Source organism: Balaenoptera musculus, chromosome 6 (assembly GCF_009873245.2).
Source record: "Balaenoptera musculus isolate JJ_BM4_2016_0621 chromosome 6, mBalMus1.pri.v3, whole genome shotgun sequence".
Classification (NCBI taxonomy): domain Eukaryota; kingdom Metazoa; phylum Chordata; class Mammalia; order Artiodactyla; family Balaenopteridae; genus Balaenoptera; species Balaenoptera musculus.
In genome coordinates, this window is record NC_045790.1 from 28475328 (window position 1) to 28495017 (window position 19690).

At 45.6% G+C, this 19690-nt stretch overlaps 1 protein-coding gene across 1 annotated transcript in view; it reads right to left on the reverse strand.

Moving 5' to 3' along the window:
* Nucleotides 1-15353: 15353 nt before the first annotated feature.
* ERCC6L2 (ERCC excision repair 6 like 2) overlaps nucleotides 15354-19690 on the reverse strand; it is a 182647-nt gene continuing 178310 nt past the window's right edge. The window contains exon 19 of the mRNA XM_036855634.1: nucleotides 15354-15430. Coding sequence (XP_036711529.1) covers nucleotides 15370-15430 — 61 coding nt within the window. The 3' untranslated portion in view covers nucleotides 15354-15369. The remainder of the gene's footprint in view (nucleotides 15431-19690) is intronic.

The window sequence follows — 19690 nt, forward strand, 5'->3', positions numbered from 1 at the left end:
CCTCCACCCCTCCCACTCCTGCTGCTGTTGCCTCCGGAACACCAGGTGAACAGAGGGCTGGGCCTATAGCATCCACGCGTCCTCCTGGAGAGCCAGCCTCTCACCTGTGGCCCAGGGTGTCACACCCAGGTCAACCCTCCTCCACAGGCCTCCCAGGAGGGACAGAAAAATACAGCTTCCCCAAGCAGTAAAATAGAGATCATGAGTCTGATCTTGCAGGACAATGTGAAAAAAGTAAGATCCTCCCTTTTTTAAAGTCCACCAATATTTATCAAATATCTATTACAGGGGCTTCCCTGGTGGTGCAGTGGTTGAGAATCTGCCTGACAATGCAGGGGGACATGGGTTCGAGCCCTGGTCTGGGAAGATCCCACATGCCACGGAGCAACTAGGCCCGTGAGCCACAGCTACTGAGCCGGCGCGTCTGGAGCCCGTGCTCCGCAACAAGAGAGGCCACGATAGTGAGAGGCCCGCGCACCACGACGAAGAGTGGCCCCCACTCGCCGCAACTAGAGAAAGCTCTTGCACAGAAATGAAGACCCAACACAGCCAAAAATAAGTAAATAAATAATTAAATAACTTAAAAAAAAATCTATTACATTCCAGGTACAGAAACATTGCCAGTTCCCAGTTACTTGGTAAATATTCTGGAACACATTAGCAGAGCAAGGAGTAACATTTTTGAACATTATAACTAGGTGTGGCAGAGACTGTAGTGCTCGCCAATCAATACCTCATCCCTGTGATCCCCTCTTCCTGCTGCGCACACCCCTGGAATACAGTCTCAGCCTCCCTTGCTGTCAGGTGGAGCCATGTGACTGGGTCCCAGCCAATGAGATGTGAGCATGTGATGTGTGCCACATCCAGGCCCAGCCCATAAGAACTTCCCACACTTTACAAAAATGAACTCAAAAGTGGATCACAGACTTAAACATAAAACATAAAATTATAAAACCTTTAGAAAAAAACATAGAAGAAAATCTTTGGAATCCAGAGCTAGGCAAAGAGTTCTTAGGCTTGACATAAAATCACAAATCATAAAAGGAAAAAAATCCTTTAGACTTCCTAAGTTAGACTTCATCAAAATGAAAGCCTTTGTTCAGAGAAAGACTCTGTTAAGAAGATGAGAAGACGAACTACATACTGGGAGAAAATATTCGTAAACCATATATCCATATATCTAGAATACATACAAACCTCTCAAAACTCAGTAGTCAAAAAGCAAACAATCCAACTAGAAAATGGACAAAAAAACATGAAGAGAGACATTTCACTGGAAAGGATATACAGAATCAAATAAGCACATGAAAGATGCTCAGCATCATTAACCATTAGGGAAATGCAAATTAAAATGACAATGAGATAACCATACCAGAAAACAATTTGGTAGTTTCTTAAAAAAACAGAAACAAAAACAAAAAAACTAAACATGCAAATATCTTCTACCCCAGCGATTCCACCCCTGAGCATTTATCCCAGAGAAATGGAGACTTATGTACTTATGTTCACATAAAAACCTCTATACAAATGTTTACAGCAGCTTTATTCATAGTAGCCAAAAATTGGAAACAGCCCAGATCTCCTTCAGTGGGTGAATGGTTAACAAATTGTGGCACATCATACCATGGCACACTGTTCAGCAATAAAAAAGAACAAACTATTGCTACATGTAACAACCTGGAAGAATCTCCACAGGAATTATGCTGAGTGAAAAAAATCCAGTCTCAAAAAGTTACATACTGGGGCTTCCCTGGTGGTGCAGTGGTTAAGAATCCACCTGCCAACGCAGGGGACACAGATTCGATCCCTGGTCTGGGAAGATCCCACATGCCGTGGAGCAACTAAGCCCATGCACCACAACTATTGAGCCCGTGTGCCACAACTACTGAAACCCACGTGCCTAGAGTCCACAATCACAACAAGAGAAGCCACCGCAATGAGAAGCCCACACACCACAACGAAGAGTAGCCCCCACTCGCAGCAACTAGAGAAAGCCCGCACACAGCAACAAAGACCCAACACAGCCATAACTAACTAACTAACTAAATTTTTAAAAAGGTTACGTACTATATGATTTCACATATACAATATGATTGAAACGACAAAATTATAGAACTGGAGAACAGATTAGCTTGCCAGGGATTAAGGAGGAGATGGAGGTGGGAGGGAAGCAGGTGTGGTTGTAAAAGGGCAACATGAAGGATCCTTGTGTGATGGTACTGTTCTCTATCTTGACAGTATTGATGTCAGCACTGGCTGTGATCTTGAACTAGAGTTTTATAAGATGTTACCATTGGGAAAAACTGGGCGAAGGGTCCATGGGTTCTTTCTGTATTATTTCTTACAACTTCATGTAAATCTACAATTGTCTCAAAACAACAAGTTTACTTACTGGACCCCCCCAAATACCCCTAAGATACATGATCCAGTGATCTTCCATCACTGAGAAAGATTAACAGAGGAAAGCAAACCCCAAAGTGCCCCTGAATGGCCGTGTGCTGCAAAGTCACTCCCTCAACCTCCCATACTGGGCTGAGATGTAATCAAGAAAAAACTTTTCTTGTGTTAAAGCACTGATGTCTGGGGATTGTTTGTTACTGCAGTCACTTCTACTTACCCTGACTAATGACACGTTGAGGATCTGGGACTTTAACCCAAATTCAGGTTCCACAGGGAACTGACAAGTTGTGCTGACTTTCCCATGATACTATTTTGGTCTCTACTGCTGAGAAATTACCCCATCTTTCTGCCTGTGTGCAAACCAGGGATTGACTCCCACTTCAGCACTTACTGGCGTTTGGAGTTTAAGTCACTGGACTTCTCTAAGCCGCATTCTCCTCTGCTGCAAGACTAGGGAGTAAAGAAGTGAGGTACATATACGTGTAATTACCTGTGCAGCTGAGATTGGGGGTTGTGTGTCCAGCAGCCTCCTCCTTGTTCTCTTTGTGATCTGACTCTTCTGGTCTCGCAGTAATTCTCTATCTTAGCTCTGGGGCGACCTTTTCTAAAAATGGACCTGATCATTTGCCTTGGTTAAAAAACAACAATAATGACAATGACAAAATGGTAGTGATGCTGTTATTAATAATGATAGCTGCCATTCATCAAGCACTTATTATATTCCTAGAGACACTCATAAGCGACCTCAGCCTTCACCCTAGGGTTTGTGCTGGCATTTCCAAGCCCAGCACCTTCTGAACTGCTCTTCCCCCAACCCTCCTGGGCAGGTCATGCTCCACCAGGCAGCAGTTCTTCCCCTCAGCCCTCCACAACTTGCTCTTGGGGCACTGTGTCCCTCATTTGAGGCTGTGACCTCGGAAACATGTAGGTGGGGCCTGGGCTTTACCCGCTCCCGAATGGCTTTACATGCCAGGCACTGGGCACAGTTCTCGTGTACATCGTCTTACCTGGTTATACGAAATGTCCTTCTGTAGAATGGGAAATTCTGACAGGCTCTTTCAAGGATGGGTTTCTAAAGCTAGGGCCCCCCCAGACCTCAGTCAGGCCATGATGAAGTTTCACTGGTTGTGCTAGTTTTCTACTGCTGTTGTAACAAATTACCACAAACTTAGTGGTTGAAAACAACATGAATGCATTATATCTTGCTGTTCTGTAGGTTCCAGGTCTCACTGGGCTAAAATCCAGGTGTCAGCTGGGCTGCGTGCTTTCCTGGAGGCTCTGCAGGAGAATCCCTTCCCTAACCTTTCCAGCTTCAAGAGGCCGCCTTCTTGCCTCGGCCCACGGCCCCTCCTCTGTCATCACAGCCACAGCAGTGGGTGGAGGGCTTTGCATATGGCATCACTCCAACTTCCTCTTCTGCCTCCTTCGTCCATTTAAGATTACACTGGACTTGTGATTGCATTGGGCCCACCTGGATAATCCAAGATAATCTCCCCATTTTAAGGTCTGTTTGTGAGCGACCTTAATCCTGTCTGCTACCTGAATTCCCTTTTGTCAGATAAGGTAACACATTTACTGGTTCCAGCCATCAGACCTACCACACTGGTCCACAGCAAAATGAGAAAAATAACAATGTAATGATTTTCCTATGAAGCTATTTTTAGAAAAAAATTTGTAATTCTGAACGTATGCCTTTGCAATTTGAGGGAGGGGATGTTAAATAGTATGAAATGTCCTTTTGAGAAAAAACGAAAAGTTGGCAAACTGACATTTTCCTGGTCCATGAAGTTCCAGCCTGTGGGAAACAATGCTCTGGGCCAAATAGTACCATGGACATGCTTCCCCAGAGCATCACCTGCATGGCAGCCAGAGGCTGGCAACCTCAGGGTGCTACTGAGGGGACCAGGGGTCCTGAAGGACACAGCCCAACTGAGAATCATGGAGATGTGAGGGTGTCGATGACAGGGGCTTATCATCCCATTCAGGTCGGCTCCCTGATTAGTACTTGGGTTGGGCTGAGGAGTGGGGGCCCCAGGCTGTGAGCAACCACGGGATGGCTGCAGGAGGCAAGCTGATATAACCTGTGTCACGATCCTTAGCTGACAGGTGTTTGTCTAAGGCTAACGTGGGTCCATGGATGCAATCAGAGGGCTGTGTGGTTTTTGAGAAGCCACTCAACCTCTCTCAGCCTGTTTCCTTGTCGTCAATTAAAAAAAGAGCATAATACCTTCCTTAAGGGCCTTATGAGGCTAAAGGAGATCCTATACGAGAGGAATTTGTGTAGGCCACACACTTATACTATATAAGCAAATAAACAAATACCAGTTTTTAGCTTACCTGATAGAGAATACTCTTGATATTTTTGAGGGTTAAAAATAACTGTAATCTTTAACAAAATGTATTTCTTGGTTTTTGCCATTGTCATTTGTCTTTAGAGAAACAAGTTAAAGCAGACGACTTTAAAATAGCTTCTAAGTCAGCATTTCAGTTTCAAGATGCTGAGAGACAAATTCACTCAAGAGATGGGATAAAATCCAGCCATTAGCAAGCAGATGAATTTAGTTCAAATGTTGTGTGTTTATAATATTTTGAAAATGTTTAATGGTCTATTAGTTGCGCAGGTAAGGATTTACCTACTGGTGAGGGCTTTTAAAATATCAGCAAATGATTTGAAAGATTAAAAAGAAAGAAAGAAAAAAAAAAAAGGAGAGAAAAAGTTTGGTTTTGGTTGATTACCTTAAAAATCATATAAATGGCTTTTTAAACAGATAGTAAAATTAATATATAGATATTGATGGATATATAAAGAGATTACATAAAGGAGAAAATAATAGTCACTCTTATTCCCGTGACCCAGAACGCTGCTAACATTTTGTTGTATTCCCTTCTGTTGTTTCCTTTTTAACCAGCAAGAATAAAGTGATTTTCATACTGTACTGCTATCCCATAGAATCCTACCAGCATAGACAAATGACTTTAGCTCAACAACAGAAAACCTTGTGGGTTTTTCTAATTATTATAGAATCTATATTTACCCTCCAATATTTCTAGATGTCCAGCAATATCTGCTTGGATTCCCCCTATATTTTCCATTTTTCCTCTCTCCTAGAAATTCCTTGAATCTTTCAGTACTCTCTACAGCACTGGTCTAAATGAACACAGCTTTTAGAACCACACTGGGGTTCATCCATGGCCACAGATGCTGAGGAACCCAAGGACAAGGAAGGCAGGGAGAGAAGGAGACAGAAGTCCCATTTCCCTTCTCCCTGTCCTTAGGCATTTATCTCATGACCACCGTGGTAGCATGGTGGCTGGGACTTGGCCCTTGTCCCACCTTCTTCTCACACTCCTGATCTGCTGGGGCCGGAGCACTAAACAACTTTACCAAACTCTCTTGTACCTGAATGTTTTCACATGAGTTCAAGTTAACCACTCAGATACATCTGAGACAGGCTTGGAAGATGGGAGTGAGGCAGGGCTGACGTCTGCGGTTTCTGCAGGCTTGCGGACATCAGGAGCCATGGGCGCCTTCCATTTAGCTGGGGTAGCTGGTAGCGAACAGGTGTGATTTCTGGAGCCTGCCTCTGTAGTGGCTGTTTCTTGATTACAGAAGAGGCAGCAGCCCTTTGGTGGCTCCATTCTGCAGAGTGGCTTTGAGAATCACCTCTGAAATCTCTCCCTAGAGGTGGTTTCAGAATCACCTCCCACTGATTTTACAAGCCATTTTGCTTAATTAAGCCCAACTCACTTACACTAGCTAGAGTGGATTCTATTCTCTGCAACTGAGCCCCCACTGATACAGCTATTCTACAGGATCGATCTATTTTGAGCATCTGCTATGAGTTCACATTGTACTAGGCAAGAAGGAGTCCATCAGAGAAGTACTAGAATGGCTCTCAATGTGCTGCACCAAAGTTACGTTAATCCTCTCCATTGCCTTAAGAGCAAAGTACTATTATCACTCCTATCATACAGAAGAAGAAATGGAGTCACAGGTGAATTAAATAACTTTCCTGAGAGATTTTGAATCCTGAACTCAAACAAGGGACCATAAATCTCTCTCTCCCATTATGTTTTTCCACATAGTCAGGCTCTTTTCCACCCCTCCCTTACACCATCCCCCAGCAGAATGATATTCCATAAGAAGCCTGTTTAGCTCTTAGAAACTGATTTCTTTATGTCCTGCATTTGAAGTCTGGAATATTAACCAAATAGTGCTACTGCAAAAGACATTCTCAGTCTGTTCCTAAAGAGGGCTGGAGTGTGCACTACATAGTTCTTGCTTTCTTTGTAGGGGAGATTAGCAGGGTGGGATTGCTCTTCTTTTCACTCCTCCACAGAGATAATTTATCACTCTTTGAAGAATTGTATGTTTCTGTGGTTTCTTGGTTTGGAACTGCAACAGACACTGAGACTTCTGCAAAATTTCAATTATTTTCTGCGTGGAATGCAACTGAATGCACTGATGTCTTCCAGAGAGTAGGTCAACAAGAATAATTTTCTAATAATTAGTCCTATGAATAACACAATTCTCGGAGCCCCCTTTCACTCAAGCCTTTCCATTGATGGTTTCAGTAGCTCCAGGTCAGGATTTCACTTTACACATCTAAGGCTCCCCGCCTCCCCACCCCTGTCCTGCTCCATCCAGCACAAAAAGAGGCAATGCAAACTTGACAGAAAGGAAAATGCCAAAACCACACATAAGAATCAGGCCTGGGTGTAGCACTCATCTGCCAAGTAAGAAATCTTTCCCCTGAGTGAGTCCTCCACAAACAAGGTCAGTCCCAAAAGCCCACACTACCTTAGCCAGGGAGGGGCCGATGGCGCCATTAAAAACTCTTGCCAGCGGTTACCTCAGACAATGTAAATACAAAACTGGTGCTTGTGTTTATTTAAAGTTATTGGCATCGGGCTCATTCCTGGTAGACAAGGATAATCTTGTTTACAGCAGCATCAGATGACGGACAAGACTCTGTATAACATAAATCAAATGATGCAGGGGGGGCATAGTTTAAACATCCCCCCCCCCCCGCATAACAACTAGGGGCATAAACAACTTCCCTCAAGCAAAACAAATCCTGCCAAGACTCAAGCTGGAATTCATTTATTATACAGCTTCAAGTTGACTTGTTTCAACATTAAACAACTGCAAAAGCAGAGGGATAAGAACTGATGTCCAAGACCATTACAAGCCTGTCATTTTACTCCTAACATTTTTTGCAAAATGTGTTTTTGGCTCTGTTGTGTGTTTGTTTGGCAATATTCACTTTCCTGCAAATGCTGCCACTCGTGTCACTTCACAGGGAAGGTGTGGCTGTGGACTACGCATGCGTATAGACAGCAGAAAGGGTCAAGGGGGCCACCCGAAGAGTTGCCATTGTCCTTTCAAAGGCATTTGGCCTGGTGGATAAACCTGGACCTGGGAACCTTAGTGAATTTAATGATATAGAGACAGATATTAGGATTTCAGGGCAAATGTACAGAGCTCAAGTAAGGGTCTTGGCAATAAGCTCTGCCTCCTTCTGGGGTTCAGACTTGCTGGAACTGATGGCAAGGTCTTGCTGAGATTTACTCACATGAGGAACTATAGGGCCTCCTGGGAAAGACTCATGTCAGTGAAGATGGAATCTAGCAGACAAGCCAGTCCAGAGAAAAGAGTGGCCTTAGGCCTACCTGGTGACTCAGTAGCACAGACTCTCGGCAGGAGGTAGTGCCTGGGGAACACAGCAAGCCCCAGAAAAAAGGGGGTGTGGCCAGGAGAAGGAAGAACAGCAGTGGTGGTGGCACACGGTGTGGGAGGGGCACCCGAGGATAAAGAAACACTGCGTATGGGAGGAGGAAACAGGACGTGAGGAGGAACAGGATCCTGCCTCTGACGGGGAGAACAGTAAATGAATGAAGAGTCCCCTCATCCCAGCACAGCACACGTGACACAGGAATAGGAGGCAGACCTGCTGGGAGGGGCCGGCAGGACTTTGTTTCTCTGGAGCCCGATTCCCATTCTGGGTTTTTCTCCCTTTGCTGTCTGTTTCTCCCCTAGGTTAGGACACGTCTTCATCTCAGCGTCCCTGGCATCCTGCAGATGGTGGGATTCGACACTGGGGATGACTCCATGCCCATCTGTGGCCTGCTCTCTCCTGGCCACACCATCTTCCTTGCAGCCCTCTTGGGGTGGGGGCATCCTGAGTGCCATCCTTGGCTCTGCACAGGCTGTTATGTCTCTACTCTTTGGAAAAACCTCCCTGAAGCCTCAAGCTACCCAGAGATGCCACCTTTACCCCCTGTCACCTATCGGCCTGACACTCCCCCATGCATGTTAAGACCTTTGGCATCTGAAGGTAGGTCTTTCTCTCCACCTTAAGTCCTGCCTCTGTCCTGACTGCCTTTTCTGTCCACGAACCTTAACTCCACTGTCCTCAACTTTCCTTAACCTTCACCCTGTCCGCCTGAACATGTGCTCCTCAAACAAGAAATCCCACTACCTGACTCCCCTATACCTCACCCCCTCACCCCTACTCCTATACATATGCTCTTTGATTCCTCCAGGCCTGTGCCTTCTCCATCACCTTCTCACCTGAGAGGCGCTTCCTGGCCCTACTTCATTCTATTCTCATGCCACTAATGACCCTATTTTCCTGCCCCTTGACCTCTACCAGGGCCCACCTGCCAAACCCTGACCCTGGATCAGTCTCACCGTCTGCCTTCTCTGCTCTCACACTTGGGCAATTATTGGTTATCAATTGTTACTAACAAATTACTCCAAAGCTTAATAGCTTAAAATAGCAAACACTTAGTTTTCTTTATTTAGTCTCTGTGGGCTGAGCTGGGTGGCTGTGGTTCAGGGTCTCTCGGGAGGTTGCAGTGAAGATGTTGGCCAGGTTTGCAGTCATCTGAAGGCTTGACTAGGGCTTTAGGGTCTGCTTCCAAGGGCTCCCTGTGTGGCTATTGACAGGAGGCCTCAGCTCCCGCCACAAGGACCTCTCCATAGGGTTGCTTGAGCATCCTCAGGACATGACAGCTGGCTTCCCCCAGAACAAGTGATCCAAGAAGGAGAAAGAGCAAAGGAGAAGCCACAAATCTTCTGTGACCTAGAATTGGAAGTCACACACTGTCACTGGCACTTCTGCTACATTCTATTCCTTAGAAGCAAGTTGCTAAGTCCAGCCCACCCTCAAAGTTAGGGGAATTAGACTCAACCTTTTGAAGGGAGGAGTGTTGGGAGCATGTGGACATTTTTAAAAAGCACCACAACTCACTTCATTCCTTTCCCCTCATGACAGCAATCACTCCACTTTCCTGCCTCCTTGACTACAGTCAGAGCAACTTGTGAAACCTTGACTGGGATCAATCTTGTCATCCACCTTCTCTTCTGTGCATGGGCAACTGAGCCCTGATGAAGAAAAATCTCACAAATGGGCGATGGGGTTCATGCTGACGCATTTTCTCCAACCTCACTGGGCTCTTCCTGCTTCTGGTGCATCTTCTCTGCCGCCCTAGGTGACTCTCACTGCTGTTTCTTGGTGGCACATCCAAAGTCCGCCTCCCTCCTCCGGACCCTCACACCACATGCTCTCAGCAGGCAGTTGCCTCCCGCTTCATTGATGGCATCAGCTTCCTCCCTCTTTCACAAATGAACCTGTATCATAAACTGCCTTCCCTCCCTTCTTAGGGGAAAAGGGGCTTCTCTCCTTTATTCAAGCTTGACCATGCCTGATCCAATGCCCTATTCCTCCAGCAATCAGCACAGATTCCTCTCAATCCTTCACCTTTCTACTGGGTTCCCCTGCCCCTCTCACCCCCAAACTAAGAACAAACTCATGTTTGTTCCAACCTTTTTTTTTAAAAGGTGAGACAAAATAACAATCCACCCTTGGCCCAGTCTCCCCCCTACCACACAAGACACCCATAGTTGGACGGTCTTGTGTCTCCTCTACTTCACAGTTGAGCTTCTAGAAAGGGTGGTCTGCACTCTTGGTCTCTTCTTCCACCCTTCCCACCACCACCCACCTCTCAACCCTTGGCAACCTAGCTTTCCCCTCCCTGGCTTCCATGATGCCCTGGGGGCCACCACACAGCCAGCTCCACAGATTATCCTGTCTTGTGTGGCCTCCACGTAGCCCTGGACTCCCTGTCGAAACGTCATTCCCTCTGACACTCTCTCCTCATTCCTGTCTGTCTCCTTATTCTCCTCTGGCTCCTTTCTTTCTTCCTAGAATGTTTTTGGTCTCTCTGAGGTATCTCACCAAACTCATGTCACCTTTGCCCTGGCCTTCCGCAGCTGCACTTCTAGCCCCGTCCTTGTTAAGGAATTCACAACTTACTGCCCAGCGGTCCATGGCCCTGCTCCACCTGGATGTCACATGCGAACCTTGACCTTGACACGTCCAAAGCTAGACTGATCACATTTCCTCCCAAACTTGGCATCCCTGTCCACCTGGTCACTCAAACCAGAACCTGGGAGCCTTCCGTCTTACCCTCCATATGACCAATCAATTAAGTAATCTTGGGAAACAAACAAAACAATAATAATTACAAAAATGGCTGAGGCCATAGTGCCGGGGTTCACAGCTGCCTCGGCCACCTCCTGACCTGCTGGCATGGGGCAAGGCCCGTCACCTCTGTGCCTCTGCTTTCTCCCCAGTAAACTGGGCATAATAACAGTATCTACTTCATAGGGATGTTGTGCTGGTTTCGTGATGAATGCACGTAGTGCCAGAGAGTGGCCACTGCTCTTCACCCCCAGGGATAGACATGGCCTAGGAGTGCTACTCAAGGTCTGGTCCACAGACTGGGGCCAGTTTGGGAAATACTTGTCATTGACTTGCAACGAGATAAGTTCAGAAGTTGAGAGTAAGCGTGTTAAACTGTTTTAAACTGTTTTAACCCTGAAGTGTTCTAAACTGTTATAGGGTCTGATGGATAATTTTATACAGGTTGAATCTAATGATGAGAAATTGGGGCTTCATCTCACACCCATTGGGGCCACTATCAAAAGACCAGAAGATAACAAGTGCTGGTGAGGATGTGGAGACATTGGAACACTGTGCACTGTTGGTGCAGATGTAAAATGGTGTAGCCACTGTGGAAAAGAGTATTGCAGTTAGTAAAAATTTTTTTAAAAATTACCATACAATTGGCAATTCTACTTCTGGGTATATCCCCCAAAGAATTGAAAGGAGGGATTGAACAGATATTTGTACACCCATATTCATAGTATCATTATTCATTAGCCAAAAGATAGGTGAAACCCAAGTGTCCATTGTAGGATTAAAGGATAAACAAAATGTAGAATATTATTCAGACTTAAAAAGGAAGGAAATTCTGCCACATGCTACAACATGGATGAAATCTGAGGGCATTATGCTGGGTGAAACAAGCCAGACACAAAAGGACAAGTACTGTATCATTCCACTTGAATGAGGTACCCAGAGTAGTCAAATTCAGAGACAGAAAGTAGAAGGGTGGTTGCCATGGGCTGGGGCAAGAGAGAATAGAAAGTTGTTTAATGGGTAGTTTCAGTTTTGCAAGATGGAAAAGTTCTGGAGATTGGTTGCATAACAGTGTGACTGTACTTAATACTGCTGAACTATATATGATGAAAAATGGTTAGGATGGTAAATTTTATGTTGTGTATATTTGATCCCAATTTAAAAACTGTTTTGATAAAAAATTAGGGCTTATATTTTGTATGTTCTTTTAAAATTTTACTTTCTCTGGTAATATGTTTTATAAAAGTATCTGTCCAAGAAGGATTGGAAACAAAACAAATGGGTCTTCCAGTGCATACTACAGATGCTTCCAGAAGTTCTGCCCTGGGTCAGGCTCTCCACCCTTCCTTACTGGTTTGCCTGCCTGCACTCTCACCCCTCTCCAATCCATTTCTCACCCTGTGGCCACAGTGATCTTTCTAAAGGGCAAGTCTAACATTGTGTCTGTCTTGGGCAAAGTTGTTCAGTCGTTTTTTGCTTGCTTTGAGAAAAACCTCCAACCCCTCAGCTGGGCACTCCTCTGGGCTCCAGTCTGTGCCCTTGCCCAGCCTCACGGCTCCTCACCCATGGATGGATCTGCCAATCTTCTGAGCATCCCAGGGGGCTCTGCATCTCCTGGTGGGGGCACTGGCTGCCCTTTTGCTTGTATGCCTTTGCCTCTGTGTCCCATCCACCTAATTCTGGCTTGCCTGTCAAAGGCCATCTTTTCCCAGAAGCCTCCTCTGAAAGTCTAGGAAACCACTAGGAGTATGATTAACCATGGGAAAATGAGCTTCCTTGGCATGGACACGAATTTAAGAAGCTGTAAAGTAAGAGGTCAGGCACTTTGATGTGCTATAGGAGGGAAGCTTTAAGCAAGCCACTACTTGACACTCCCCAAATGATGCCTGGAAGGTCCTCCGCCACTTGCCATGTGTTTTTGTGTCTCTCACTGTTTCCTCCTCCAGATTCTTTAGCAAATCAGGGGTTCTTCAAAGCCAGCGGGCTACAGGCATGTGGCTGGTGTCAGACAACAGGGCCCTGAGGGTGTGAACCTCTGGGGACTCCCAGCCGGGCCCCGCCCTGTCCCCACCCTGCGCCGCATGGAGAGGGCAGACAGTGCAGGGTCCCCTGGGCCTGTCAGGCCCCTGAAGGTTGCTGTCTTTCCTTTCAACTTGGGAGAAGAGAGAGAGGCTTCAGGACAGGTTTCGGATGTGCTTCCCAGCGAGTGGGGAGTGGCCCGGGCAGAGCTGGCTGCCACAACTCAGCAGCTGGGCTGCACGGACAGCTGGCCCTTCCATGGTTGCTTCCCGCCCGAGGTCCTGCAGTGGCCTTGACCTCCCTGCTCCATCCTGCATGGGGGTTGGGGCTTCCTGCCAGCGCTGGCCCGCACCCTGCTTGGGGTGCCTAGATTCAAACCATGTGCCCAAACCCCCAAATACATTTTTGTAATCTGTCCAAATGATAACTGCTGACAGAAAGGGGCATCTCTTTTATTTTGTGATGGCTACAAGAAGGGGCAGTGTCGTCCCAAGGCCAGCATTCCTTCCCGGATACCTAGTTCCCAGCCTCTTCCTGTGTGGGGCAATTCTTCAAATAGCAAAAAAAAAAGAGAAAAAGAAAAATTATTATATGAAGACCCAAAGTAGAAATTAGGAATTATCTATGGTTTCCTGTAATCCTCTCAGGTATAATATGTCAGATTCAAACTGGAAACTATGTCTGGGATGAAATCCTACTTGAAACAGTTTTTTGTGGTTCACAGTAATGACTAGGGACTGGCAGGTTTACACAAACAAAATGAATATTATAATTTTGTGGGTAAGCAAATAAATTACTTTTATAGGATTTAGGCACTTTCCATGGAAGCTTTATCTAAAAGGCACTTATGCATAAAGGTTGCTAAATAGCCAACTTGTGACCCTTGAGGCCTGGTTCTTTGATTAAACAGGAAGTGGGGGCCGTGCCTCTGCAGGCTTTCTGATTAAATAGGGAAATACAGAATGCTTGATAAGTAGAAAGATTCTTGCTTGATTTGTAAGCCAGCTGGGAGACTTGAGACTTTGAGATTTGACCTACATACAAGGGAATTGCCCTTTTCACAGGCCATCAAGTACCTGATGGAGTCTGTGGAGGACAATGACATTTTAGAGGTGGTCAGCATTGTATCTTGGCCACAGAGAAGCTCCCTCTGGCCCTGCCAGCCTCAGGCTCTCCATTAGATCTCTGCTGTTTTTAAATTGCTGCAAGGTATAATGGGGTTCTTTCGAGTTTTCATAGCTCCGAAGCATGACATTACTGACATATAAAAAGGCTCCGGAAGGATGACTATCAAAGATGAAGGGCTGTGTTTGTATGAGTACCCAAACAAACCCGCCAGGGAGATATATGGTGGGAGACAAACTTGGAATCTGAGGCAAAGATAAACAAGCCAGTTTCAGCGCCAGAGCCAAATCACCGCCGGGGCTCCTAGGAAATGTTCTCTGAGGAGCTGGCACTGGCACAAACCCTCTGGGGAGAGAGAGGCTATGGAAACAGAGCCTGAGCGAGATGCTACGTGCAGGTTCCACTTAGCAGGCCTCGCTCGGCCCAGTTCCCGTTGCCCCAAGTGAAATGGATCTGCCCTTTCCTGGAGGCTCCAGTGGGAGACATGCTCAGATCTGGGGTCCCTGGCTCTTCCTTGGTGAAGGGAGGTATGTGTAGCGCTGGCCTTGGGGCCCAGGGTATGTGTGTAAGGTTCCCAGTGCGAAATACCCAGGCCCAGCCTGGGAGCTTTGAGGAAGGGGAATGTGGAAGCTGCCAGCCCCTCTCTGCCCCCAGGCATACGCATCCCTTAGCTGCAGGCCCCTGGACAGACCTGCATCATGTCAATGACCCGTATTGTGCCACTGATGAGTTGAGGGCCCTGAGATTTCATTTTTCTACCCTTATTTGATTCAAATGTTGTCCAAAGTAAGTTGGATCTTAAAAAAAAAATGGTGGAAATATTGTTTGCTCTTAATGTGGATGGTGGATGGCCAGCCTGCCCTTCCTGGGGTGGGCCTGGGGCAGGGGGCAGGTGGGAGGGCAGTCAGGTCTGCAGTGGCCAGGGAAGGCTTTTGTCAGTGCGGAGCTGAACCAGGCAGTGGGTGCCCAGGGATGGAGAGCAAAGAGGGCTCAGGGCTCTACACACTTCCTTTCTATTTGCAAACAGTTATGTAAACACATATGCAAGCTGGTTGCTGCCCTGAGGTTTTAGGCAGGTAGCCCAACCATCCCCTGGGTCCTGGTGCTTGGGCACCTCAGCTTTATAGCATTTGGAAGGCAACTTGATTGGAGCAGGCTGTGGACTTTGCTGATGCGGGTAAATTATTTTTTGTTGGATTCAAGCCCTCCTTTGCTTGTTGAGAAAGGGAGAAAATTTGTTCTGGATGAGTATTGGCAGCAGATACGTCATTCTGGTTATTTTGGATGACTCCAGGCACCCATCACAGATCTCTGGGTGCCCTTGGTATACAATCACCTATTCAGGCCCTGGGTCAAGTGTCACCTCCTTAAGGGGAGAACTTCTCTGACCAGTCTTCCTAAAAAACAAACAAACAAAAACCAAACAACATAAAATGACCCATCCTGCCCTATTTCATTCATACCACCTTAACTCTATCTGGAAATATTTATTTCTTTGCTTGTTGATTATCTCTGTCTCATTAGACATGAGCTCCATGAGAGCACAAACCTTGTTTGTATGGTCACTGCTCTATCCTTGGCATCTAAAACTATGCCTGAAATATAGCTGGTGCTTAAAAAAAATTGTGGAATGAATGAATGTACTTTGAAATGTACACAGGATTTGTTTTTATCAGGTTGGTAAGACATGTGGAAATGACTGTCATTAAAGAAGAAGTCTATACTCACAGATCCCTAGAAACTGAAGGCATAGCAGGGCCATGTGGGGAAGCACCAGGGTCCATCAGGAGGCAGAAAGAGAGGGTAAAGCATGGGCTTTAGGAGTGTATTGCCTCTAGGAGTGTAAAATCCAGATAGAGGAGGTGGTTTGGAGTGTGGGCTCTGGATGGGTTAGTTTGCATATGAAAGATATGCAGGTAAGTTGTTTGCTGTCTGGAGGAATTAGCTAATCCTGGGAGGTGCAGTCCCTCACTGGGTCCCCAAAGTCCTGAGATGTCAAAGTATCATAAAATATAGACAACGTAAAACATGATTAATACAGAATGACTCTTTGACATGCATAGAAATGTAAAAGTTATGGGTACAGATGTTTAGACAAATGTGATAACCAAACACAGAGTGAGCTAAGACAACTGGGGCTATCATATTGGAGCTATCATTTATATTGGTCCTGAAATCAACATGTTCCCTCTGGGTGGTTTTGCCAATGGAATTGTCAGTGGGGAATGACCTTTTCTGACACCACCCCTCCAAAATTTTTTACTGAAGTATAACATACATACAGAAGAATGCATCCATCATAAGGTACAGGCTCATGAATGTTCACAAAGTGAGCACACCCAGGAAACCAGCCCTCTTGTACCCTGTTCATTTCCAATGGCAACCACCATCCTGACGTCTAATAGCATTGGTTAGTTTTGCCTGTTTTTTACCTTCATAAAAAAGGATTCATATTATGCCTCACTTTTTTGTCTAATTATATTTGTGAAATTCATGCATATTATTGCCCATGTGGAAGACAGTCCATTCTCATTGCTGTACAGTATCCCATTGTAGGGATACACCACAATTTATTTATCCATTCAAATGTAAGGGGTGTTCGGGAAACTTCCAGTTTGGGACTCTGGCCCCTCCACTGACTTTTTGCCCACTGGTGTGTCAGGCAGCATTTCAGTTTTGACCAACAGAACTTACACTGGACAACTTGGTTCAAAAAGGTGGGTTTATTGGAACCATTCTAAGGAGCTCACAGAATAGAAGGAAGAGAGGGAACAGCCAGGCTTTGAAAAGGATGTGAGTCAGGTCTCCCCCTACTAGCGGGGGGATCTTGGTAGGGAGAACTTGTGGATGACCTCTTTAGGTGGAATAGTTAGTTGTCCCACCTGCATAGAGCAAAGTTTTCTACCTGTTGTGTGAACACTAGTGGCCCACAGGAATTTTATAGTGTGGCATGGAAAAAAAAAAAAGGCCCTATGGCTAAGGCAGTTGAAAAAAGTGGTTAAAAAGGTTATGCTTCTCAGGACCTTTAATATAACAGAGTATATTTTAACTTTCCAGGAGAGCAATATTTCTCAAACTTGACTTTTTTCATGGAGCATCAACTTCTATCTTAAGGGATACTAGTGTTCCAAGTAAGACAGCTTTGGGATATGTTTATGCAGAGCAGAGTGTGAATGAATGGGGTAGTAGAAAATACACTTCGGGCTGAATTTTTAATGCAAAGAGGGATTTGGGATGTTTTTTCTAGAAAATAGAGAACTTTGAAAAGTGTTACAATAACAACATTATTTTGTGTGTTTTACAGTTTACAGAGTATCTTCAAGTACATTACCCCAGTCAACTCTGAGGGTGGGAGTTATTAGTCCAGATTACAGAATTGATTATTGATGCAATGTGCTCTGAGAAAGCTGAGGGTTGGAGGGACAGAGGAGGACTGAGGCTCATGTGCAAAACTGAATCAAGCTGTCAGAGGACTCTCTGATAGTTGCCAATTTGAGACTGGGTTCTAGATCAGGATTGTAATTTAAGTCATGGGTGTGGGTGAGATCACCTGGGAGAATGTGGAACAGAAGACCTAAGAGTAAGGCTTGGACAATACCCATGTATAAAGGTCATGTGGATGAAGATGAACCTGCAAAGAATTCTCAGAAAGAACATCCAGTGACATCTCAGGTAAACCAGGAAAATACTGAGATACAGAAGCCAAGGCAAGATAGAGTCTCAGAAGAAGGGACGGGTCAAAAATCTTGATGTTCAGAGAAGTCAGGTGAGATCAAGGCTGGAGGACGACCCTGGGTTTATTGCCACAGTGGCCATGGTCACATGTCAGTACACCACTCAGATCCCCCTGCCAGGGAGGACCTGGCCCAAGGAGTGCAGTTTCTGACACCCTCTAGCTGTGGTGCCCTCAGGATCTGCCTCAGCATTTGAACAAGTCCTGTTCCTCCAGGGCAGCCCTCAACCAGTGGCTGACCAGAGTGGTAGTGCTAGGGCTCAGACTCCCCGAAGCCCAGTGTCCTTCTTACCCTCTCCCCTTCCTGCCCTCTCTTCCTTTACAGGTGTCAGATCTACATCAAAGTGTGGTAGGGGGCTCTCCCTGCCTGCTCCTTCTTCCTGCTTTATCTTTCACAGGTGTTAGTTAGCCCCAATGAAACACCTCTAACTCTATCTCAGAGTCTGCTTCTAGAAGTACCTGAATTGACACAGTGGCCATTGGTGACTTCAGTGAGAGATGTTTAGATAGAATTATGAGGCTGGAAGCCAGACTAGGGTGAATTAATATTGAGTAGAAATTGATAAAATGGAACCAGAGTGTATAAACAATTTTAGGAGGCTTGGATGGCCCAAATGCTTTAGGCCATTCGAGGACAGAAACTTTTTGTAAGTATCCTGTAGTCCTCAGAAGAGGTGAGAACCATAAAAAAGAAAATCAAAGTAATAATGATGAATCATTTTCTCTTTTGTAGGTACATCTTTCTCAAAGCTGTATTTTTTTTTGATGTCTTTGCATAAAGGACCACCCAAAGAAAAGCAAGTTGATTAACATTGCCTCCTCTTTTCCATTTATTGGAAAGTCTTCAACTCCTCACTTTCTTTACCACCCTTACCAGATGATACAAAAACTGTTCAAAAGCCCTTTAGGATATGAAAGAATTAATAAGGTGCTGAAATCAGCACTTTTCAGAAAAAGATAAACTTAGGGGTTTCTTTCCCCCCAACAGAAGCTACCAAAAGGAAATTCTGGGATGCACTTCAGATAGATGGAAAAAGGGATGGACGGTCAAAGAAGCAATAAGGATTGATGAACAAAGAAAATAAAAATATGGGCATAAATGTAAACAGAATTACCTGTATCAAACCCAAATAACAATAATGTTCTGTGGGGTTTTTAAAGAGATAAAACATAATAAAAAGAGCACACAATTTGGGAAGGGAGACTCAGAGTTAAAATGTTCTAAGGTCCTTGGATTTAAGGAGGAGGATAAAAATATTGATTACCCACAGATTTGGTCTGTTTAGTACGCATGCTAAAATGTTTAGGGAAACAAAATAAGGAAAGTAGCGTGTTCAGCTTTTACCCAAGGAGAGATAAAAACCGAAATGATAAAAATACTCCACTGTTTCCAAGGCTCAGGCATATCTCTTTCCTGGAGTGTACACTTGATATATGGACTCCTGGGCCTGAGGGGTGGCCAAAGGGTATGTATTCGGTGGAACTAGAAGTTATATGCACAGAGCTGGGATGTCCACACAGTTACATGTGAGGCCCCTCTCAGTGACTAATGGAGCCATGGGCAGGGAGAGAAGGAGGGTAAGCTGTGGGCTGGAGCCTCCACATGCAATGCTACCCAGGCCCCACAAGTGTTAGGAAAGGAAGGAAGGAAGGGAGGGAGGAAGGAAGGGAGGGAGGATGGAAGGAAGGAAGGGAGGGAGGAAGGGAGGAAGGCCATCTAAGAGTGGCAACTCTGAATACCACTTATCTTGACCTGGAATGGAACTGCAGGGTCAGCCATTGGTTAAGAGTCGCCAGGGCAGAGGAGGGTCAGACACTGCTGACTCTGACTCCTAAGTGCAGGAGTATGAAATCCAGGCTCTCTGGCCTCAGGTCAGGATGGCTGTGGGTACAACTTAGCCTCCAGAGTCCCCAGCAAATTCAG